This window comes from Harmonia axyridis, chromosome X, assembly GCF_914767665.1.
Source record: "Harmonia axyridis chromosome X, icHarAxyr1.1, whole genome shotgun sequence".
NCBI lineage: Eukaryota > Metazoa > Arthropoda > Insecta > Coleoptera > Coccinellidae > Harmonia > Harmonia axyridis.
The window spans coordinates 6,870,644-6,897,774 of record NC_059508.1 but is presented as its reverse complement, the minus strand read 5'-3'; the positions used below and the strand labels follow the sequence as shown (position 1 = coordinate 6,897,774).

The 27,131-nt window shown below is 35.4% G+C and overlaps 1 protein-coding gene across 1 annotated transcript in view; it reads right to left on the bottom strand.

Annotated features, from left to right (window-relative positions):
- Positions 1–27,131, bottom strand: part of LOC123686138 (metabotropic glutamate receptor 8-like) — a 105,423-nt gene that overhangs the window by 30,837 nt on the left and 47,455 nt on the right. Inside the window, exon 2 of the mRNA XM_045626130.1 lies at positions 7,269–7,400. Within this exon, the coding sequence (XP_045482086.1) occupies positions 7,269–7,400 (132 nt within the window). The remainder of the gene's footprint in view (positions 1–7,268; positions 7,401–27,131) is intronic.

The window sequence follows — 27,131 nt, the reverse complement described above, 5'->3', positions numbered from 1 at the left end:
GTATAATTTAGTGCACTAATGCCACCGGGTTCGCCCATATATCTTTTGTTAATTTTATTCCAAAGAGTTCTTCTTGGGAATGTTGTACACTTCGGAAGCTGTCTGTATTGAAATATTTTCATTTCGAACTGCATTTAATTTTATGTCTCATAACAAATCAAACTTATTTAGTGGTTTTAGCTTCTCTTGCAGCTGTTGTTTGGTGCTTAAATTATGTTTTTTGGAGAACTTCTGATTTTTCAAGAATTTGGCATCCATCCCTAACGTTGACTCATGTCTATATTGTTTAGGTTTCTATACCATTTCTGTGAGGATTTTTGTTTTGGTTGTGATTGGTATGATTTTAAGACTGCCATTTTTTGTTAGTCTTGATTTTCGACGATGAAAAAAAAATGGCATTGATTGCTCGGATTGTTTTTTCCGTATAATTACTATATTTCCTTGCATCCAATTTCTTTTTGTATAGACAGATGATACAAATTTGGTAAGTGGCAGAGTCTCCCGCCAAATTGCGTACTTTGAATGGTATGCTACGGATAGTTATAATTATCCGCACATATAACAACCCGTAGCACACTATTCAAAGTACGCCAGACGACTGCGACGGTTGCAACATGTAGGTTCCTATTCGTGATTTCTGAAAGATGTTCCCAACTTTATGAAAACAAAGTGAAACTTAAAATATTAGGCAGTTAGGCAAAGTCACCTCCGTTGGCAAAGTCACACCGCTCTACCGTACACTTAAACTAAAATAAAGAGATTGGATAATTCTTGACACGTTGATTTTGCCCAAACAACATTCACAGTTCTGTATGGATCTATTGGGCAAGATAGTGGAAAACTCACAGTATGCATATGCACGAAACACACTTATATGATTCAGTAGAAAAGTGAAAATACGTCAGGATGATTTTGTTCGTAAATTTTTATTTCTTTTTTGAATATTTTAAGGGTTTTTATAACTTTTAGATTTTTTGGGAGAATGTTTAATATTTTTGATCTAATTTCTTTTAAGTCAAGCAATTTATCAAAGGAATTTGGACAGAAATAATAAATAATCAGCTATGATTTTGCCAACGTTTCGGAACGTCTTGTTCCTTTTTCAAGGCTGAAAATAAAGCATTTATATCCATAAATAGAAACATTAAACATTGGATTTCATACCTCATCATATATTTAATAAAATATATATTTTAAGTGTTTTTGTGTGTATTTTTTTGTGTATGGAACATTCTTATAAGGCAATTATAAGTGTACATTGAGTGAACATTGAATATGTTAGTATCTTGATATAAAATTGTTGTGGAAAACAGTCAATTTTTTTGAGAATTATTCTCAGCAAAATGTTTTGGGTGGTTTGTAACGGACGGGTTATTTCAAAAATAATAATAATTTATTAATCCTCTGAGACAAATGAATGTATAGGATAAGTCATACACATAAAAAAAATTAATCAACTAATCACTATAACATCATTGAGGTTATCATTCACTGTATAGTGAAATCTATTCAATAATAAATTTTCTTGAACTTACTAAAAACAAGAGATCTAATATTGTGAGGCAAATAGTTAAACAGTTTAACACATTGATACATAGAAGACATTTCTAACTTTCTTGTTCTGTGTTTGGGAACATATAATGTTCTCTCACTTCTGGTTCCGTAGTTATGAAAACTAGACAACTGTATGAATTTTTTCCCATTTTCCTCCTCATAAGTAGCATTTCAAAATGAAAATTGACGATAAGGTCATAATATTGTTTTCTTCAAATATGGGTCTACAGGATGAACGTGTGGGTATGCTGAATATCATACGTAAAACACGTTTTTGTATTATGAAAGCCCTTCCAACATCCGAAGTAGAATATTATATGACAGGTGGCTACAGACCATGCTATAATAGATATTTATTAGTGATTCTGAAGGAAGTTTACCCTATTTATGGCAAAATAAGAACTGTCCAGTTTTTTGCGAACATAATAAATGTGCATACCCCATTTTAAATTATTACCAAGGTGAATGCCAAGAAATTTTGTACCACTCTTAGATAGAATAGAACTATCCAAATGGCGAATCACCAGCTCACGATCACTATGCATAATAGTGAAATAAATACATTCGGTCTTATCGATATTGATCATTAAATTATTCTTATGCCACCATTTCACAAAGCTCTGTAGTAGAAGCTTACAGAGAGCCTGAAGTTCCTCGAATGTTGGGGCCGAAACTATTACCGAAGCATAATCAGCGAATAGACTCAACAGAAACCTTCTAATCGAAGACGAAAAGCGTCTTCACGTTAGCAAATCCAAGAAAATCACTCTTAAATTTACAGGGAGATCATTGATGAAGAGCAAAAATAAAAGAGTCCCAAGGACGGATCCTTGTGGTTATCCCAGATTAAGATCGTACTCGTCTGATAGACAGCCTTCAACTTTCACATATATGGATCTCCCCTCAAGATAGATGCGGAGCCAATCCAAAAATACACCTCGAAAACCCAAATTGTAACACTTGTCAACTATAAACTGAAATGAAAGATTATCGAATGCTCGCGAGAGGTCAAAAAATAAACCTGCTACATGCAAGCCATTGTCAAGACACTCATACACATAATCAATAAAGGAAACTGCAGCTGTTTCCGTTGAGTGACCTGATCTAAAAACATGTTGGACATTATCGAGTACATTGAACTTGTCAAGATATTTGATCATTCTGTTGAACACAATTCTTTCGAACACTTTAGAAAATATACTGACAATAGAAATAGGTTCTATAATTTATGATACTATTTATATATATTTTTTTTTGAAGATTTGAATATTTCTGTAAATGCATATCACTAAAAAACTTGAAGAACGGCGTTTGCCATTTCGTTTAAAAAATGAACAAGATTCCCAATGTAAAACTCGAATTGGTTCACCATCTAAACCGATATCATCCATTTCCTCATATCTTCAAATCCTGTTCGATACGAGAAATATCGAATTGACAGGAGCATCCAGAACCCCCTTCACAAGCAGAAAAAAAGCCAGTGAGAACTGGGATCGTCGTGTCAATCTTAATTTGAAATGTCGATAAAATTTCACGACAGAATTTTCCGACGATTGAAATGCGTGGGAAAACAATCCTTATAGTTCACATTTAACGAAGCGAGCATAACATGGACATTTTTTTTAAATTTCAACAGTTAACCACTGTATCCGATAATGTCTTCAGTGATAGATATTTTGTCGATAATGTAGCAGGAATTGGTGATTCAATGAGCGCGCTCAAAGGAAAATTCGGAATTTGTTTTTGTCGTCAAGTTGGTAACTGATCTCTATACCTCCGCAGAGATTGTGGAACATCTGTCATTCGGGTGTTTGCAAGGCCGCATTTTGTCAGTTTGTCTTTGATAAGAATTTCAAACAGACAATTTGCCAAAGAATGCTCCAAAAGGCTAGAGTTGTTACATAATATTCTAGAAAATCTCTTTCCAAAACTCGCAATTGGCGAGTCGTGACGGTTGGATTCTTGAATAGAGCCCACTTTGAAGGCCATACAAGAATACTAATATTAATTTGGTGTTTTATTGACACATTGTTGTAACTTTCTCATGAGTAGGTAGTAGGAAATAGGCAAATTGAAAAGTCCCCGGTCTGATGCACAGATGGCGGTGCTATTATTATATCCATATGATTTTTAGTTAGTACCAACCTTCAAACGACACGTGTCATAATTTGACAGCAGTTCGACCATTAGTTGGAGATATATTGCGTTGAGAGTGGAGATACTTTTGTTATTTGAAAATAGATGGAAAAAAAGAATTTCGTGTGCTGATAAAATATTGCTTTTTGAAGGGAAAATTTACTGTTGAAGCAAAATCTTGGCTTGATGAAGGGTTTCCGGGAACTGCACCAGGAAAATCAAGCATCATTAATTGGTATGCTAAGTCTAAACGCGCTGAAATTAGCACCGAAGACGGCGAACGCAGTGGACGCCCAAAAGAGGCTGCCACCGACGAAAAAATCAAAAAAGTTCACAAAATAATTTTGAATGACCTTAAAATGAAGTTGATCGAGATAGCAGACATTGTGAAGATATTATCTGAACGTTTACATCATATCATTCATGAATATTTGAACATGAGAAAGCTGTGTGCAAAATGGGTGCTGCGCGAGCTCACAATCGATTAAAAGCAACAACGTGTTAATGATTCTGAGCAGTGTTCGAAGCTGTTTAAGTGCAATAATCCTGAATTTTTGCATCGATATGTGAAAATGCATGAAACATGGCTCCATCACTTCACTCCAGAGTCCAATCGACAGTCAGCTTAGTGGACTGCACACGATGAACCGAATCCAAAGTAAGGAAACACAACAGTCAGCTGTCAAGGTTATGGCATCAGTATTCTGGGATGCGCAATGTATAATATTCATTGATTACCTACAAAAGGGCCAGACCATCAACAGCGATTATTATATAGCGTTATTGAATCGTTTAAAAGATGAAATCGTCAAGAAACGGCCCCATTTGAAGAAAAAAAGGTGCTGTTTCATCGAGACAATGCGCCGTATCACAAATTATTGAAAACAATGGCAAAATTGCATGGATTGGGCTTCGAATTGCTTCTGCATCCACCGAATTCGCTAGATCTGGTTCCCAGCGACTTTTTCCTATTCTCAGACCACAAAAGAATGTTCGCTGGGAAAAAATTTAGCGCCAATGAAGAAGTAATCGCCGAAACTGAGGCGAAAGATAAATCGTACTAGAAAATGATATCGAAAAGTTGGAAGATCGCTATACTCGCTGTATCGCACTCAAAGGCAACTATGTAGTATAATAAAATCGATTTTTGCCAAAAAATTGTGTTTTACTATGGTAGACCGGGGACTTTTCAATTGGCCTGTTAGGAGGTATATTCAGAAACTTTAAATTTTTTTTAACGGAGAATTTAAATCATTCCTGTTAGAATGAATCATTCAGCACTGCAGAGAATAAAAAGTGATTGGACCAGAAGGAAGTTAGGTTATGCAAATTAGATCATGAGGACGTCTTTTCGTCCGGAAAATGGCAGAAAAAAGACCAGTTACTCAAACTTGAGTACCCACCTAATCGTGCTCTTTGGCCCGACTGGAACTTCCGTGGAGGAGTCAGTAATTTATTATCTTCTCACTGTAGGATTTCCTCCCTCGAATTCCGCAGAGAAAGAAATAAAGAAATCTAATATCCGTGAAAATTTTTCGCATCACAGTATAACTAACTTCATTAAGCATACAATCTTTCTGGTGCAAAGATAATCTGGAAAAGAAATTAAAACTGATCCAATAAAATATTTTCAGTTTCAATCGTCAGTTATCTTTGGGCCGTTACAACTTAATGAACTTCAGACTGAAAATTATAGGAAATCATTCAATGAGTGGATTTCCCTCGGATTCGTTTGAACCACAGGGGTTTTTTCACACGTAAATTACTATCAAATACAGGGTGTCCCGGGAAGAATGCGACAAACGAATACCATGAATTAAAGTCATCATGGAGGACCCGTATCAAGAGGTTTCAATCGCCTGAGTGCCTTCGTTTGGGATATACAGGGTGATGTTCATCTTATGAGTGAAATTTCACTGTTGAATAACTCTTTAACTTATCGACCGAATAATTTCAAATTTTAAAGTTTTGTCACCCTTTCCTATCGCCTTCCTTCAATATTTCTGAATTTGAGTAAATCAGATCCGGACTAGGAAAATTTCAGACTTTACCTATTTTCGTGAATATTGGATCACCCTGTACGTGGACATTATGATTTTTTCTCGTTTTTGGGACCACAAAGAATCAATTCATTATAAAAATTCTGAATCTCGGCTTGACACGGTCATACAGGGTGATCAATAAACATTCCCTTATGAGTGAAATTTTTTTAGTTCAATAACTATTCAAGAAATCCACCGAATAATTTCAATTTTTGAAGTTTTGTCGCCCTTTACTATCGCCTTCCTTCAATATTTCTGAAATCAAGTAAATCAGATCCTGACTAGGAAAATTTAAGACCTTTTCTATTTTCTTGAATATTGAATCACCCTGTATGTTGGTATCATGATTTTTTTTCGTTTTCGTAATAACAAAGAATTAATTCATAATAAAAATTTCAAATCTCTGATTGGCGCCATAATTCAGGGTGTTCAATAAACATTTCTTCATGAAAGAAATTTCATAGTTCTAGATATTTTGAATTTATCGGTAGAATTATCTCGAAAATTGAAGTTGTTTCACCCTTCACGAATGTCTCACCTAAATTTCCTTCAAATTATTTAGGAAAACTTTCAATCAACAAGCTGGATAAATAATAGAACAAAAACAGCAAATAAATTGAGAATATTTGATCTTGAAAACAATCAATCAAAAATAAAATATTCAGCAGATATTGTTCAAAATGATATTCCTCCATTTTAATGCAATTTTGAGCACGTTGATATGATATAGTTGTTTCACAGATTTCGCTATCTTATTCGGTTGAATCGGTCGTACTTCATTCATGAGGGAATGTTTATTGGTCACCCTATTTGACGATGGCAAGCTGAGTTTTAGAATGTTGATTATGAATTAATTCGTTGTGGTTACGAAAACGAAAAAAATTATGATATTGACGTACAGAATGATCCAATATTCAAGAAAATAGAAAAAGTCTAAAATTTTGTAGGTCCGGATCTGATTTATTCGATTTATGAAATATTGAAGGAAGGCGATAGTGAAGGGCGACAAAACTTAAAAAATTGAAATTATTCGGTGGATTTGTTGAAGAGTTATTGAACTAAAAAAATTTCACTCATGAGGGAATGTTTATTGATCACCCTGTATGACCGTGCCAAGCATAGATTCAGAATTTTTATAATGAATTGATTCTTTGTTGTCCCGAAAACGAGAAAAAATCATAATGTCCACGTACAGGGTGATCCAATATTCACGAAAATAGGTAAAGTCTGAAATTTTCCTAGTCCGGATCTGATTTACTCGAATTCAGAAATATTGAAGGAAGGCGATTGGAAAGAGTGACAAAACCTCAAAATTTGAAATTATTCGGTCGATCAGTTAAAGAGTTATTCAACAGTGAAATTTCAGTCATAAGATGAACATCACCCTGTATATCCCAAACGAAGGCACTCAGGCGATTGAAACCTCTTGATACGGGTCCTCCATGATGACCCTAATTCATGGTATTCGTTTGTCGCATTCTTCCCGGGACACCCTGTATGATCTTCCCCACTATAAAATAAATAATATTCACTTACCTCAAAAAGTCTCAATATATTGGCCACCATTATGGATACAACACTGAATGATGCTCCAATTACAGCTGTGACAGGTTTGTGGGGTACATAAACAGGGGGCTTGCCATTTTCACAAAGATTTTCAGACATGTCCTGAAAAAAATTGAGAAACCATTATAATCATCATGAAAAATCATGCCATGAAAAAATACGACAATACGACATCAATAATACATATATCCGTCTCATATCGAAATAAGCACAGATGTTACCTCTCGATGTGGGGTGACTCCGGAGGACACCCCCCATGAGTCAACTCTAGTTACGCCACTGGAAATGAGTTTCAAATTATTTCTGAAAATCTCGAATTTTGGATGATTTGTATATACACTGTGTCCGTAAAGTATGGAACAAATTCATTTTTAGCTAAACAGACCATTTTAAGAAATAATCCTGAGACACGTCGATTTTTTATTTCAATTTAGCGTATTTTAAAATAATAATCTAATACACAGGGTGAATAACTTTCGAGTAATGATATCACCGTCATTTTTTTTAATGAAACACCCCCATTTTGTCCTAATTTTAGGATTACTCTAGCTGAGCTGATTCCAAAAATGTATCACATGTTGATTCCAATTGCTACAGGGTGGACAAAAATACAATCGTTTTGTGTGTGCTTATTAAGTAACGCGTAACATTCTTTATTAGTTACATTAACAATATTATCAAAAATACTTATTGTCTAGCGGCAATTGGTTTGAATGTAAATCCCTGTAGTTTGTTACATTTGTAGATAAATAAAAATGAGCTCTTTCCAAACATGTTCGGTACTTGTAGTCTAGCAGACAGAATATAAAAGAAATTATTTCTTATTTTTATACATTCATATTAATTCAAAAATGTAGCAAACTACAGGGTGTTACATCCAAACCAATTGCCGCTAGACAATAAGTATTTTTGATAATGTTGTTAATTTAACTAATAAAGAATGTTACGCGTTACTTTATGAGCATACACAAAACTATTGTATTTTTGTCCACCCTGTACCAATTGGAATCAACATGTGATACATTTTTGGAATCAGCTCAGCTAGAGTAATCGGAAAATTGAGTGTTCCATTAAAAAAAAAAGGACGGTGACATCATACCTCGAAAGTAATTCACCCTGTATATTGGATTATTATTCGAAAATACGATAAGTTAAAATTAAAAATCGACGTGTTTCAGGATTATTTCTTAAAATGGTCTGTTTAGCTAAAAATGAATTTGTTTTATACTTACGGGCATATGGTTTCCAAATTCTATGAGTAAATATTTCTATATCAGTTCCTATAGGAAGAGCATGTTTATAATCCTTATGGTACATAATCCCCCCTATCGTGTGCAAAATACCCATGAAAACCACTAGGCCAGTTGGCTCGTTAAGGAATTAAACTAATTCAGACTTGCTTTGGAGCTGGGGTTAAGGTTTATATTTTATGCAACACTTGGAACACTATTCGTATGTGGCAAAGGTGAGTAACTGTGAAAACTTAATGAGAGTTGGATTATGTTTGTATATTTCGTGTTATTCACAACTACGCTGTTACGATTATGTTGTCCGATCGCTTCAAATGGATCTTCATAGCATCTTTAGAGGAAAAAACTGTAAATTCGGTTTATGTGTCAGTTTGTACATCCTCATCGAACATTTCATATGGAATTCATTCGATTACCTTCTAAAATTCCTTTGCAAGCAATTTGTTTTCAACTCACTTCAATTTCTCTGGTCAGTACTGATGGAATTGGAATGGAATATTGAAGAACAACGTCCTCATAATTCTCCCAAAAAATACTTTCACAACTTCTCAGTTGTTCAATCAAGTTCGTAGCGTGGTTTGAAAAGCCTCTGATGCTTTGATGTCAAATCAATACCCCTATGTCTCAAGGAGTACCCTTCTGTCAATTTTTCTAACCGAGGCTTCCTATGTTTATTTATTTTAATTTTTTTAAATTTATGAATAATAACACCATTCTACAGTCTAGGTCAATTGCAGAACTCTTAGCGGATCACAGAATCAGAACCATAAAAAATTCAAAAAAAATATTGGAAAAGGATGAGACTTTTCTTGTATTTATAGAATCACCATATACAGCTTCATGTAGAATATTGTGTTGATGGTATTAATCCATACGCCAATCTGAACTTTGAAAGAAATATATATTTTTATACACATATGTGGCTTTCAAAGTCAAAATTGGCGCATGATGGATGAGTGATCAAAACCTTTTGATTTCACGTAAGTTGTTCACTCAACTATAGCAATAATTATTTCAATATTTATGAAATTGCACATCCCTAAGAAACTTGAAGAACGGCGTTTGCCATTTCGTTTAACAAATGGACAAGATTCCCAATGTAAAACTCGAATTGGTTCATCATCTAAACCGATATCATCCATTTCATCATATCTTCAACTCCTGTTCGATACGAGAAATACCGAATTGACAGGAGCATCCAGAACCCTCTTCACAAGAAGAAAAAAAGCCAGTGAGAACTGGGATCGTCGTGTCAATCTTAATTTGAAATGTCGATAAAATTTCACGACAGAATTTTCCGACTATTGAAATACGTGGGGAAGCAGTCCTTAAATTTCACATTTATTGAAGCGAAATATTCAGCTTCGTGCAGAAGATTGTGTTGATGGCATTAATTCATATGCCAATCAGGACATTGAAAACATCATATATCTTTATACACATATGTATGTTTCAATACCATAAGTGGCATATGATTGACGAGTGATCAAAACCTTTTGACTTCGGGTAGGTAAATTCTTCACTCAACTATAGCTTTAATTATTTCAATATTTCTGGAAGACTATATCCCTAAAAACTTGAAGAACGGCGTTTGCCATTTCGTTTAAAAAATGAACAAGATTCCCAATGTGAAACTCGAATTGGTTCAGCATCTAAACCGATATCACCTATTTCCTCATATCTTCAAATCCTGTTCGATACGAGAAATACCGAATTGACAGGAGCATCCAGAACCCTCTTCACAAGAAGAAAAAAAGCCAGTGAGAACTGGGATCGTCGTGTCAATCTTAATTTGAAATGTCGATAAAATTTCACGACAGAATTTTCCGACTATTGAAATACGTGGGGAAGCAGTCCTTAAATTTCACATTTATTGAAGCGAAATATTCAGCTTCGTGCAGAAGATTGTGTTGATGGCATTAATTCATATGCCATTCAGGACATTGAAAACATCATATATCTTTATACACATATGTATGTTTCAATACCATAAGTGGCATATGATTGACGAGTGATCAAAACCTTTTGACTTCGGGTAGGTAAATTCTTCACTCAACTATAGCTTTAATTATTTCAATATTTCTGGAAGACTATATCCCTAAAAACTTGAAGAACGGCGTTTGCCATTTCGTTTAAAAAATGAACAAGATTCCCAATGTGAAACTCGAATTGGTTCAGCATCTAAACCGATATCACCTATTTCCTCATATCTTCAAATCCTGTTCGATACGAGAAATATCGAATTGACAGGAGCATCCAGAACCCCTCTTCACAAGAAGAAAAAAAGCCAGTGAGAACTGGGATCGTCGTGTCAATCTTAATTTGAAATGTCGATAAAATTTCACGACAGAATTTTCCGACTATTGAAATACGTGGGGAAGCAGTCCTTAAATTTCACATTTATTGAAGCGAAATATTCAGCTTCGTGCAGAAGATTGTGTTGATGGCATTAATTCATATGCCAATCAGGACATTGAAAACATCATATATCTTTATACACATATGTATGTTTCAATACCATAAGTGGCATATGATTGACGAGTGATCAAAACCTTTTGACTTCGGGTAGGTAAATTCTTCACTCAACTATAGCTTTAATTATTTCAATATTTCTGGAAGACTATATCCCTAAAAACTTGAAGAACGGCGTTTGCCATTTCGTTAAAAAATGAACAAGATTCCCAATGTGAAACTCGAATTGGTTCAGCATCTAAACCGATATCACCTATTTCCTCATATCTTCAAATCCTGTTCGATACGAGAAATATCGAATTGACAGGAGCATCCAGAACCCTCTTCACAAGAAGAAAAAAAGCCAGTGAGAACTGGGATCGTCGTGTCAATCTTAATTTGAAATGTCGATAAAATTTCACGACAGAATTTTCCGACTATTGAAATACGTGGGAAAGCAGTCCTTAAATTTCACATTTATTGAAGCGAGCATAACAGGGACACTTTTTTAATTATACGTAGTTAACCACAATGCGGGCTTCAAAAATTTTACTCGAATATCCGATAATATCTTCATGATATATATTTTGTATCTTTGTTGGTAACTGATCTCTATACCTTCGCAGAGATTGTGAATGACATCTGTCATTCATATTTGGAAACATAACGCCATCGAAATATTAGTAAATTTGTGTCTGCATCTTGAAGTTATTCTCGTCATTTGCGGTAGGTTTTAATTTTCTGCTTTAATATGAAGAAATCTGCGGCTGGGGTTCATCGAATGCTCATAAATAGCTATGGTGAGGCTGCTATTATTGGAAGAACGTGCCTAGAGTGGTTTCAATGCTTCAAGAAGGGTGATTTTGACGTCGAAGACCAGCATGATGGTGGAAAAGAGAAGGTTTTCGAAGATGCAGAATTGGAGGCATTACTTGATAGAGACAAGTGTCGAACGCAACATGAATTGGCTGGATCATTGGGAGTGACGCAACAAGCCATTTTAAAACGCCTGAAAGTCATGGAAATGGTTCAGAAACGAGGAAATTGGGTGCGGTGGTAGTTGAAGACGAGATATGTAGACGGCGTTTGTTTGCTTGTGAACAGCTGCTTGCAAGACAAAGACGGAAGGAATTTCTGCTTCACATTGTGACTGGAAACGGAAAATGGGTTCATCACGATAATCCCAATCGCAGGAAATCATTGGGATATCCCAGCCATGCTTGCACGTCGACGACAAGGTTATGCTCAATAATTGGGAGGAACAGCTCGGCGTAGTGTAATATGAGTTGTTAAAACCGACCGAAACAATCACAGGCGATCGTTATCGAATGCAATCAATGCTTTCGAGCCGAGCATTGAAAGACAAACCACCGCAATACAACGAGACACATTATATTGTGATTTTACAGCATCACAATTCTCAACCCCATGTTGCGAAAGTGGTCGAGACATATTTGGGAACGTTGCAATGGAAAGTCCTACCTCACTGGCCGAATTATCCAGACGTTGCTCTCTCGGATTATCACTTGCTTTCATCAATGGCACACGGCCTGGCTGACCGTGTTTTCGTGTATTTCTAGAATACCATATTCAGCTTCGTGCAGAATATTGTGTTGATGGCATTAATTCATATGCCAACCAGGACATTGAAAACAACATATATCTTTATACACATATGTACTTTTCAATACCACAAGTGGCATATGATTGACGAGTGATCAAAACCTTTTGACTTCGGGTAGGTAAATTCTTCACTCAACTATAGCTTTAATTATTTCAATATTTCTGGAAGATTATATCCCTAAAAACTTGAAGAACGGCGTTTGCCATTTCGTTTAAAAAATGAACAAGATTCCCAATGTGAAACTCGAATTGGTTCAGCATCTAAACCGATATCACCTATTTCCTCATATCTTCAAATCCTGTTCGATACGAGAAATATCGAATTGACAGGAGCATCCAGAACCCCTCTTCACAAGAAGAAAAAAAGCCAGTGAGAACTGGGATCGTCGTGTCAATCTTAATTTGAAATGTCGATAAAATTTCACGACAGAATTTTCCGACTATTGAAATACGTGGGGAAGCAGTCCTTAAATTTCACATTAATTGAAGCGAAATATTCAGCTTCGTGCAGAAGATTGTGTTGATGGCATTAATTCATATGCCAATCAGGACATTGAAAACATCATATATCTTTATACACATATGTATGTTTCAATACCATAAGTGGCATATGATTGACGAGTGATCAAAACCTTTTGACTTCGGGTAGGTAAATTCTTCACTCAACTATAGCTTTAATTATTTCAATATTTCTGGAAGACTATATCCCTAAAAACTTGAAGAACGGCGTTTGCCATTTCGTTTAAAAAATGAACAAGATTCCCAATGTGAAACTCGAATTGGTTCAGCATCTAAACCGATATCACCTATTTCCTCATATCTTCAAATCCTGATCGATACGAGAAATATCGAATTGACAGGAGCATCCAGAACCCTCTTCACAAGAAGAAAAAAAGCCAATGAGAAGTGGGATCGTCGTGTCAATCTTAATTTGAAATGTCGATAAAATTTCACGACAGAATTTTCCGACTATTGAAATACGTGGGAAAGCAGTCCTTAAATTTCACATTTATTGAAGCGAGCATAACAGGGACACTTTTTTAATTATACGTAGTTAACCACAATGCGGGCTTCAAAAATTTTACTCGAATATCCGATAATATCTTCATGATATATATTTTGTATCTTTGTTGGTAACTGATCTCTATACCTTCGCAGAGATTGTGAATGACATCTGTCATTTATATTTGGAAACATAACGCCATCGAAATATTAGTAAATTTGTGTCTGCATCTTGAAGTTATTCTCGTCATTTGCGGTAGGTTTTAATTTTCTGTTTTAATATGAAGAAATCTGCGGCTGGGGTTCATCGAATGCTCATAAATAGCTATGGTGAGGCTGCTATCATTGGAAGAACGTGCCTAGAGTGGTTTCAATGCTTCAAGAAGGGTGATTTTGACGTCGAAGACCAGCATGATGGTGGAAAAGAGAAGGTTTTCGAAGATGCAGAATTGGAGGCATTACTTGATAGAGACAAGTGTCGAACGCAACATGAATTGGCTGGATCATTGGGAGTGACGCAACAAGCCATTTTAAAACGCCTGAAAGTCATGGAAATGGTTCAGAAACGAGGAAATTGGGTGCGGTGGTAGTTGAAGACGAGATATGTAGACGGCGTTTGTTTGCTTGTGAACAGCTGCTTGCAAGACAAAGACGGAAGGAATTTCTGCTTCACATTGTGACTGGAAACGGAAAATGGGTTCATCACGATAATCCCAATCGCAGGAAATCATTGGGATATCCCAGCCATGCTTGCACGTCGACGACAAGGTTATGCTCAATAATTGGGAGGAACAGCTCGGCGTAGTGTAATATGAGTTGTTAAAACCGACCGAAACAATCACAGGCGATCGTTATCGAATGCAATCAATGCTTTCGAGCCGAGCATTGAAAGACAAACCACCGCAATACAACGAGACACATTATATTGTGATTTTACAGCATCACAATTCTCAACCCCATGTTGCGAAAGTGGTCGAGACATATTTGGGAACGTTGCAATGGAAAGTCCTACCTCACTGGTCGAATTATCCAGACGTTGCTCTCTCGGATTATCACTTGCTTTCATCAATGGCACACGGCCTGGCTGACCGTGTTTTCGTGTATTTCTAGAATACCATATTCAGCTTCGTGCAGAATATTGTGTTGATGGCATTAATTCATATGCCAACCAGGACATTGAAAACAACATATATCTTTATACACATATGTACTTTTCAATACCACAAGTGGCATATGATTGACGAGTGATCAAAACCTTTTGACTTCTCGTAAATTCTTCACTCAACTATAGCTTTAATTTTTTCAATATTTCTGGAAGTGCATATCCCTGAAAACTTGAAGAACGGCGTTTGCCATTTCGTTTAAAAAATGAACAAGATTCCCAATGTAAAACTCGAATTGGTTCACCATCTAAACCGATATCATCCATTTCCTCTTATCTTCAAATCCTGTTCGATACGAGAAATATCGAATTGACAGGAGCATCCAGAACCCTCTTCACAAGCAGAAAAAAAGCCAGTGAGAACTGGGATCGTCATGTCAATCTTAATTTGAAATGTCGATAAAATTTCACGACAGAATTTTCCGACGATTGAAATGCGTGGGAAAGCAGTCCTTACAGTTCACATTTAACGAATCGAGCATAACAGGGAGACTTTTTTAATTATCCACAGTTAAGCACAATGCTGGCTTGATAAATTTTACTCGGGTATCCGATAATATCTTCATGATATATATTTTGTCGCTTAGTTGGTAACTGATCTCTATACCTTTGCAGAAATTGTGAATGACATCTGTCATTCATATATGGAAACATACCGCCATCGAAATATTAGTAAATTTGTGTCTGCATCTTAAAGTTATTCTCGTCATTTGCGGTAGGTTTTAATTTTCTGCGTTAATATGAAGAAATCTGCGGCTGGGGTTCATCGAATGCTCATAAATATCTATGGTGAGGCTGCTATTAGTGGAAGAACGTGCCTAGAGTGGTTTTAATGCTTCAAGAAGGGTGATTCTGACTTCGAAGACCAGCATGATGGTAGAAGGGAGAAGGTTTTCGAATATGCACAATTGGAGGCATTACTTGATCAAGAATAGTGTCGAACGCAACATGAATTGGCTGGATCATTGGGAGTGACGCAACAAGTCATTTTAAGTTGCCTGACAGTCATGGAAATGGTTCAGAAACAAGGAAATTGGATGCCATACGAGTTGAAGCCGAGAGATATAGACGGGGTTTGTTTGTTTGTGAACAACTGTTTGCAAGGCAAAGACGGAAAGGATTTCTTCATCGCATTGCGACTGAAAACGAAAGATGGATTCATTACTATAATTCCAAGGGCTAAAATCATATATTTCAGCTATGCTTCCACGTCGACGACAAGGTCATGCTCAATATTTGGTAGGACCAGCTCGGCGTAGTGGATTATGAGTTGTAAAAACCTACTGAAACAATCACAGGCGATCGTTATCGAATGCAAATAATGCATTTGAGCCCAGCATTGAAAGACAAACGACCGCAATACAACGAGAGACATGATATTGTGATTTTACAGCATCACAATGATCAACCCCATGTTGCGAAAGTGGTCGAGACATATTTGGGAACGTTGAAATGGGAAGTCCGACCCCACCGGCCGTATTCTCCAGACGTTGCTCCCTCCGACTATCACATCTTTCGATCAATGGCACACGGCCTGGCTGACCAGCACTTCCGGTCTCATGAAGAAGTGAAAAATTGGATTCTTGCGCCGCCCGAAAGATGGGAGAAAGTAGTGGCCAGCAATGGATAATACTTTGAGTCATAAATGTATAACTAGTTTTTTGCAATAAAGCCTCTTATATCGGAAAAAACGGCGGAAGCAAAGTTGTACGCCTTTCCATATCCCCGTGTTGGTATCAATTTGCACCCAGTGAGTGAACAACGTCGAAAAATCCCAATTTTGAACTGTTTGCCAATAGATATGAAAAAACTGTACCAATGTGAAAAACTGTTTCCTTGTATTTTTTATTCGTCAAATTCGCAGTCATTGATTCAACTGAATGCCCATATCAGAAGAATATTGATCATAATAGTAAGAAAAATACACAAACATTCTGGAAACCCTCTTTTATCCACAAACCAACGTTTTTAGATATTAAACAGAAAGTCCGGCTTAATCATCGAAAACGATTCATATAATTCCCGAATAAAATGTGTTTTTTATTCAGATCTCGGCGATAAGGTGTTACACCTCCCAGCGTGAAATTATCTCACGATCTCATTCCTCGAAACTCTTTCCCAAGATGTTTTTCCTTATTTCCGGGGTGGTGATCCCTGTGGGCGATGAGAAACCCTCTTGGCTACTTGAGTGGAAAACAACACGATACCGGGAATTTTGAGCCACCTGTCGTGAAGACGAAATCAGTGCGAGGCCGACACTCGCAAGGGCGTAGAAATAGGGGGTAAAGGGGGTAATGATTAATAAACAAATAAAATCATTTAACTTCCCTTTGAAATCGACACGTCCGTAAAAATCAGACCCTTTTACGGTTTATGAGTTTATTATCGCTTTTGAGATGAGTACCTACTTTTATTGCACTACAAGCTCGTCTTTGTCCGAGGTTCAATAAACTGCTCCACATGAGTTAGGGATATTGACTTAAATTGCAAAAGAATATAGTTCAAATGAGATTTTTGTGATGAAAATTCATATTGATATAATTTCAAGTTGCAGGAAATAAAATTAATTTCAGCCTGTAGGTCTGCAGCGTATACAGGGTGGTTAAGAAAAATCGAGTGAAATAACGATATTTCATTCTCAGAGAATTCAAGCATTTTAAGACTATCAATACAATGTATAGCCTCCACGGGCATCAATAACAGCTTGACATCTTAGTTGCCTACTACACACGAGGTTGTTGAACATTTCTTGAGGAATTTGGTTCCATAAAGGGGGCAGAAGCTCTCTCAGATCATTTAAGGATTCTGGGATAGGTTGATGATTATCTTATATTCTTTGGAGCATATCCCATGCATCTTCTATGAAATTCAAATCTGGTGAGTGCGGAGGTATTGGTAAATGTGGAATACCAAGCTCCTCGCGCGCATTCTCAACTATGGCTGCACGTGCGGTCTAGCGTTATCGTCAAGAAATTGAAAAGTTTCAACAATAGTAGCGTGAAAATTTGGCACAACATTGTCAATGACATGCTCCCTATAGTGTCAGGCGGTCATATTCCCAGGACAAATGTGTAGATCTGTGCGCCCGTTGAAACATTTCCCGGCCCATACCATAACACTACCCCCTCGGAATGGATGGACTTCTTGGACATAGCGACGATTACGGGGTATGCGTGGGATTGTCCATACCCTTATTCTTCGAGAATCTGAAAATCGTCCATATCTGGATTCATCAGTGAAAAGGACACTACGCCAGTGATCGTTTCAATTGATATGTTGCCTTGCCCATTCCAGTCTTTGACGCTTATGGTCACGTGTTGATGGAACTCCTCTTAATGGACGTCTAGAACCTAGATTCACCTCTCTCAAACGTCGTCTGATGGTTTCGATAGTAACCTATCAAACCTCTTTTTCTCACATTATAGATTTGAGTAAGTAATGTCGTCAAAATTTTTTTTCGGTTATCCCCCCCAAGACAAAATATCTACACCCTTGGACACTTGACAGCTCTGGTACAGTAACGTTGCGAAATGGAGGGGCAGAGGGCTGGGCGACAGCTTCAACCAATTTCCTATTTCCATTGATTTGTTCCCACCTAGAGATATATAATGTAGTCGCTAATAAAGCCAATGTCTGCAATTCCCCAATACTAGAACGGAACTGTGTCTGAATGAGCGGTGAAATACAGGGTGGTTCACGGGGATGGCCTATTGGACGTTTATGGAAAACTAATCATAATTTTTAACTGAAAATTTGCATATTGGGGTTTTAGGCAATGATCTTCATCCCTGAAATATTTTCAGATCTCTACATTCTCCGGTTATACCGGAAACAGACTACTACTTCCTTATTTCAAATAGAACACCCTGTATATTATTGTATAATTAGATAGATTTATTGATGACAATTTGACAATTTTGGTAATGTGCCACATTCCGGTGAAAATTCAATGGTTCATGAATTATGGGGTTCTTATGAAAAAATGGTGTCGATGAGGACTCACATTTTTTTTTAATATTCCGTCAGAAAAAGCTTTTTTTGAAAAATTTTATATAATACGTAGTATTATAAGACTATTTGCGGTTTATACCAAAGATGTACAAGGTATTCATAAGAAGATCAAGAACTTGGACAACTCAAATTCATCAAAACCAAAGATTTTCAAATTAGAACCTATATTTTTTGTTGTTTCAGTAGATTCTACGTACAAAAATAGTGGGGGTTACTCAAGAAAGTCCTTTACCTGAAATGAATACTTGAAGAGTTATCAAGGAAGAACTTTGAATGAGGAAAAACCGCAATTTCTAACTTTGTGTAGTAGTTTGTGACTTCCGGAAAACACAGCAAGAAACTAATATTCGATAACGAAATTCGATATTTCAACAATTGTAATGAATTATTGAAAATTGTATTGTTTTATGGGTTCCTCAACAATCCCTACGAAAAATTAGTTATAATTCATGAAATGTAAAATTTAATTATCCAAACATCGAATTTTATTTTTTTTATGTGTTTTCCGGAAATCGTAAACCACCCCACACAGAATTTGCGGTTTTTCAATTAAAGTTCTTCCTCGATAACTCTGAAAGTATTCATTTTAGGTAAAAGGTTTGCTTTTGTAACCCCCACTATTTTTATACGTAGATTCGACTGAAATAATAAGAAATATAGGTTGTAATTTGAGAATCTTGAGTTTTCATAAATTTGAGTTGTCCAAGTTCATGATTTTCTTATGAACACCCTGTTCATTTTTGGTCCAAACCGCAAATAGTCTAATAATACTACGAATTTGCAGAATCGAAAAAGAAACAAATTTTTCCGAAAAAGATTTTTCTGCTGGAAAATTTAAAAAAAAATGTGAGTCCTCATCGCCAACATTTTTTTCATAAGAATCCCATTAACTCATTAACCGTTGAGTTTTTACCCAAGGTATGGTATATTGTCGAAATTGTCACCAAAAGAGCTATCTTATGATGTAATAATACTGGGTATGCCATTCGAATTAAGGAAGTAGTAGTCTGTTTCCGGTATAACCGGGAGAGAACTGAAAATATTTTAGGGATAAAGATCATTGTCTCAAACCTCAATTTACAAATTTTCAGCTCAAAATTAAAAGTCAGTTTTCCATAAACGTCTTATAGACCATTCCGGTGAATCACCCTGTATATAATGTAGTCGCTAATAAAGCCAATGTCTGCAATTCCCCAATACTAGAACGGAACTGTGTCTGAATGGGCGCTGAAATATAATGCTCGAAATGACTTCAGCCTCACTGTCAAGTCTTCCTCTAGCTTTGTTATTTCTTGCGGTGTGTCTGGATCGTGGAATGCATTGATTTCATCGCTTTCAATTTTCCGGTTGGGGGAATTGAAATACGATTAGAGAATTGAGAATAGGCGATTCCTATTTTTTTTTGCGGTTTGTTTCCTTACTCTATAATTGGATCGATGCAATAATGGTTTCTGTTGTTCGGAGAGACGTCTGAGGTTGATTTGTATCAGCTCTTATTTCACCTGACTCGGATTATCAGGATACAGCCAACAGAGATTGAATTCCCTCAAAATTTGATTCTCGTAATTTATACACGTCAGTTGAACAGAAGAGATTGTTGTTTAATCTAGATATACAAAGTGCGTCACGGCTGTCTCCCACATTTTTGAAGACTCTCGAAGAAATATCTATCGTCAGAATGATATTGACAAGTAAAGGGTGCTTTTTTAGAGCTATAGAATTTTAAATTGCAATAAAACAACGATGGATTATTCGATTGACATGAATTTTATTTATCCGCAGGATAATCTTGTGGCATTACATTTTAAATATGAGATCTGGCATATGACCCCCACGGCTGGCTCGGATGTAGTCCAATCTGGACGTCCAATTTTCGATGACTTTTTCCAACATTTGTGGCCGTCTATCAGTAATAACACGGCGAATGTTGTCTTCCAAATGGTCGAGGGTTTGTGGCTTATCCGCATAGACCAATGATATTACATAGCCCCACAGAAAGTAGTCTAGCGGTGTTAAATCACAAGATCTTGGAGGCCAATTCACAGGTCCAGAACGTGAAATTAGGCGGTCGGTCACCAAACGTGTCTTTCAATAAATCGATTGTGGCACGAGCTGTGTGACATGTTGCGCCTTCTTGTTGGAACCACAGCTCCTGGACATCATGGTTGTTCAATTCAGGAATGAAAAAGTTAGTAACCATGGCTCTATACCGATCACCATTGACTGAAACGTTCTGGCCATCATCGTTTTCGAAGAAGTACGGACCAATGATTCCACCAGCCCATAAAGCGCACCAAACAGTCAGTTTTTCTGCATGTAACGATATTTCGACATACACTTAAGGATTTGCTTCACTACAAATGCGGCAGTTTTGTTTGTTGACGTAGCCACTCAACCAGAAGTGCGCTTCATCGCTAAATAAAATAAAATGGACGTAGTGCGAGCACAGAACAATTATTTTCGAAATAAAATTGCACTATTTGCAAGCGTTGTTCAAGCGTGGGTCTATTCCTGATGAATTGCCAAAACAAACTGAGAATAAATCAGTCGACAGCTGTTAAGTCGGTCGCCATCTTGAACAGTAATGCCAACTTAAAGTTATATACCTCGAAAAAACACCCTTTAGTATTGTCGCAGTTTCATTTTAAAATTCACTTCTTCCGAATTATGGTATCAACCACTGATCATAACTAAACCAACTCTATACAAACTATATTGCACATATTAACAATCATATTTAGATTTTCAATGTTGGTTGGTTATAAATAAAACAACTTGGACCCGTAATAAAGATGAATGCGCTGTATATGAGTTTTATAAAACCTCGGATATCCTACTAATTAATCTTGAATACTTCTGGTATCATAACTATATATATTTGATGAACATATATAGTTAGATACCTCAAGTATTCAAGGTTCGTAAGATATCCGAGGTTTTATAAAACTCATTATCAAATAATTCATAAGAGTTATCAATATTATGAAGTATTTTGCAAATAGGTTTATGAGAAGTTTACAGTTCTTCCGAACGACTCTTGCAAGCACCATCCAATATAGTTATTTCATACCATAAAATAGAATCAACTACAGCATCATGAACACGTTATAGCTTCTGTTTTAGGAGAATGTCAGGCAGTTAATAAAATATTTATAATTTCCTCTTAAATCGATCTATCCGGAACTCTACCTACTCATTCCACATTAAAAATAGAGTTTTACAAATACGTGGTCAATTATAGGTAACTGTTTCCATTCATGTCTTATGAATTAATCTTGAATACTTCTGGTATCATAACTATATATGTTTAATGAACATATACATATAGTTAGATACCTGAAGTTTTCAAGGTTCATAAGATATCCGAGGTTTTATAAAACTCATTATCAAATAATTCATGAAACTTATCAATCTTATGAATTGTTTTTCAAATAGTTTTATGGAAAGTTTATAGTTCTTCCGAACGACTCTTGAAAGCACCATCCAATGTAGTTATTTCATACCATAAAATAAAACACAGAATCAAAAACATAAGAATAACCATAAAAAATTCAATAAAAATATTGGAAAAAGATGAAAGTTTTCGTGTATTTATAGAATCACCATATCCAGCTTCGTGCAGAATATTGTGTTGATAGCATTCATTCATATGCCAATCAGGATTTTGGAATGTCAATATATATCTTTATATACATATGTCCATTTCAAATTCCTTATTGGCGCATGATTGACGAGTGATCAAAGGCTTCTCGTAAATTCTTCACTCAACTATAGCTATAATTATTTCAATATTTCTGGAAATGCATATCCCTAAAAAACTTGAAGAACGGTGTTTGCCATTTCGTTTATAAAATGAACAAGATGACAACGCTGTATATGAATTTTATAAAACCTCGGATATCTGACCAATTAATCTTGAATACTTCTGGTATCATAACTATATATGTTTGTTGAACATATATAGTTAGATAACTATATATGTTTGATGAACATATATAGTTAGATACCTGAAATATTCAAGGTTCGTAAGATATCCGAGGTTTCATAAAACTCATTATCAAATAATTCATGAAACTTATCAATCTCATGGATTGTGTTTCAAATAGTTTTATGGAAAGTTTATACTTCTTTCAGACGACTCTTGAAAGCACCATCCAAAATAGTTATTTCATACCATAAAATATAACACAGAATCAAAACCATAAAAAATTCAAGAAACATATTGAAGAAGCATGAAAGTTTTCGTGTATTTATAGAATCTCCATATCCAGCTTCGTGCAGAATATTGTGTTGATGGCATTGATCCATATGCCAACCAGGGCTTTGGAAAAAACATATAACTTTATACACATATGTCTTTTTCAAAGGCCTAATGGGCACATGATTGACGAGTGATCAAATCCTTCTGACTTCTCGTGAATTCTTCACCCAACTATAGCTATAATTATTTCAATAAAATTTATTTGTCCAATCGATCATTTACATGATATAAGACAAGTCAAAAATACATTATATACAAATATAATATATCACATATAGAAATAATAAACTTAATATTATAATAAATAGAACGTCAACATCAATTTATCAAGCTATACTAACAACAGAAATTATCAGTCAAATATTCCCTCACTGTATAATATGCCTTCTCACATAAAAGATTTTTTAATTTGTTTTTGAAGCTTCTATGACCGCACTCATTTTTTATAGATACAGGCAGAGAGTTGAAGAGTCTTATTCCAGCAAACATAGGACAATTTTCATGAATTTTTGTTTTATGTTTTGGTGTCCTAAATAATGCACCATGTCTCGTTTGGTATGAATGAGAATCAGATATTTTTGGCACTTCATTTACTTTTTTTTTAAAGAACATTATACACCTATATATATCTGGAAATGCATATCCCTAAAAAACTTGAGGAACGGCGTTTGCCATTTCGTTTATAAAATGAACAAGATGTCTACGCTGTATATGAGTTTTATAAAACCTCGGATATCTTACGAATTAATCTCAAATACTTCTGGTATTATTATTATTATTAGAACTCTTTATTGCAAATTCATATATAACAGAAGTGTGTATAACAATGTGCAATGGGTGGGCATATCGCTGAGCGATGTCTTCCTGCCAACCCTTTACATCATAACTATATATGTTTGATGAACATATATAGTTAGATACCTGAAATATTCAAGGTTCGTTAGATATCCGAGGTTTCATAAAACTCATTATCAAATAATTCAAGAAACTTATCAATAATATGGATTGTTTTTCAAATAGTTTTATGGAAAGTTTATACTTCTTTCAGACGACTCTTGAAAGCACCATCCAATATAGTTATTTCATACCATAAAATAGAACACATAATCAGAACCATAAAAAATTCAAGAAATATATTGAAGAAGCATGAAAGTGTTCGTGTATTTATAGAATCTCCATATCCAGCTTCGTGCAGAATATTGTGTTGATGGCATTAATCCATATGCCAACCAGGACTTTGAAAAGAACGTATAACTTTATACACATATGTTTTTTTCAAAGGCCTAATGGGCACATGATTGACGAGCGATCAAAACCTTTTATTTCTTGTAAGTTTTTCACTCAACTATAGCTATAATTATTTCTCCATATCCAGCTTAGTGCAGAATATTGTGTTGATAGCATTAATTCATATGCCGATCAAGAATTTGAAATGTAACCATATATCTTTATACACATATGTCCATTCCAAATTCCTAATTGGCACATGATTGACGAGTGATCAAAACCTTTCGACTTCTTGTAAATTCCTCACCCAACTATAGCTATAATTATTTCAATATTTCTGGAAATGCATATCCCTAAAAAACTCGAAAAACCTCGAAAAAACACCCTATAGTATTGTCGCAGCTTCATTTTGAAATACACTTCTTCCGAATTATGGTAATACTAAACCAACTCTATACAAACTATATTGCACATATTAACAAACATATTTAGATTTGTCATGTTGGTTCGTTATAAATAAAACAACTTGGACCCGTAATAAAGATGACTACGCTGTATACGCTGTATATGAGTTTTATAAAATCTCGGATATCCTACGAATTAATCTTGAATACTTCTGATATCATAACTATATATGTTTGATGAACATATATAGTTAGATACCTGAAGTGTTCAAGGTTCGTAAGATATCCGAGGTTTTATAAAACTCATTATCAAATAATTCATAAGACTTATCAATCTTATGAATTATTTTGCAAATAGGTTTATGAGAAGTTTACAGTTCTTCCGAACGACTCTTGCAAGCACCATCCAATAAAGTTATTTCATACCATAAAATAGAATCAACTACAGCATCATGAACACGATATAGCTTTTGTTTTGGGAGAATGTCAGGCAGTTAATAAAATATTTAGAATTTCCTCTTAAATCGATTTATCCGGAACTCTACCTACTCATTCCACATTAAAAATAGATTGAGTTTCACAAATACGTGGACAATTACAGGTAGCTGTTTCCATTCATGGAAATGGTTAAATTTTATATAGAGGTTAGGTTGGCCATCTTTCGTCAGGGTCCCCTATAAGCGTACAAGCTGACATCATTTGTTCGTTGTTGGTTTTTATCTTATGCCGTCTAAATGAAAATTCGATTTATTTTCTTTGGGAAAGCATCAAACTTACTCTGCTGGGGTCTATCGTGATCAGCTTCAGAGAGTGCAAATCGCAATTATTCAAACAAAAAAATTCATTATGAACTAAACTTTGTTACACGCGTTCATCATTGTTGCACTCGGTGTCAGCTTAAAAAAAATTATGTATCTTTGGTAGAGGCGAATGGGTAAGTACAATCTTCTCCTTTTTTATGCCATTTCTACTGAAATTTGGTTCATATGAAATAACTATACATATATGGTGTTTTCAGATAACTCAGAAGTTTTCTGGTTGTTTGATATAAACTCTGTGGCTCAATTAATAAGTCCGAATTACCGAAATGAATACGAATAATATAGACTTCAACTAGAAGACACATAGCCGTTTAGAATAATTTGTATCATAGAGTACTTCCTGGAACCTTGGTCAGACTATTAGGTTTTGTATGGGATTTGCGTGGTTACAAATAGAAAATGCCTGACTGAGTCCTTTACGCCTCTGTGAACTTTAGCAATCCTGAATACTAATAGGGTTGACACAATTCATGCTTGGACACCGTAATGATGCAATTAAGTTACCCAATTCGTATTGTTATGTATCTACGTACATAAACACACATGTTACCTACCACTCCAATATTCTTGAAATACAAAAAAACTATGCGGACAGAAATCATCAAGTCATTGACCTCCACACCCCTGAACTTCAGAGAAATCAAGCCAATATTTACTTCATCAAAAAACACTCAAAATATAAAATTTCAGAACTCTCGCCAAGCAGATCGAAACTTTTCCATGAAAATTCACCAAGAGTGAAAATTTTCAAAAACAAAGCTGTCTAAGCTCTTGTTGAAGGTCAACCTACGACATACAAAAAAGGGGAATATGATTGCAACATTGTTCCATCCATAAAAGCGCAGTGTTCTGTAGATGGGAAGTTGAAGGATAACAGGAAACAAAAGAGGCCACGGTTATCTGTGAACGAGATTTACATCTGGAAGCTAAGTCACGGATTGCTGTGTCCTGCCTCTAGGAACGCTGGGTCTGCATTCTTTCAGGATTACAACGGGAATACAGTTAGTGTAAGGAGTGACAAATATCGCAGGATGGTAATAAATCTTCAACTTCCTACTGGGAATACTCTCGCCATGGTGGGGGAAAGAGCACAAGGAATTTCGATTGTAGGATTCGTGTGAAGAGGAATAATATCTGGAGATATTCATTAAAACATCAAAACAGACTTATGATACAAATTTTTTTAATAGGATTCAGCCAGCTGTTTATATTAGAAAAAATCCTGATTATTGATGATAGAAGAATTTCTTTCAATCATTTCTCTATTCGAAAGAGCTCAAGGAATTTCGTGGGAAGAGGAAGACAATCTGGAGATATTCATAAAAACAGTAGAACAGACTTATGATAGAAATTTTTTAATAGGATTCAGCCAGCTATTTATATTAGAGAAGTTCCTGATTATTGATGAAAGAAGAATTTCATTCGATTCCTTTTCTATTTGGAATACCAGAAGAATCATAAAAGGAAGTATAATGAAAAATCTCCAATTGATGAAAGAAATATATTGAAAAAATATCTGGGGATATTCATAAAAACAGACTTATTATGATAGAAATTTTTTGTGATAGGGTTCAGCCCGCTATTTATATTAGACAAGTTCCTGATTATTAATAATAGAAAA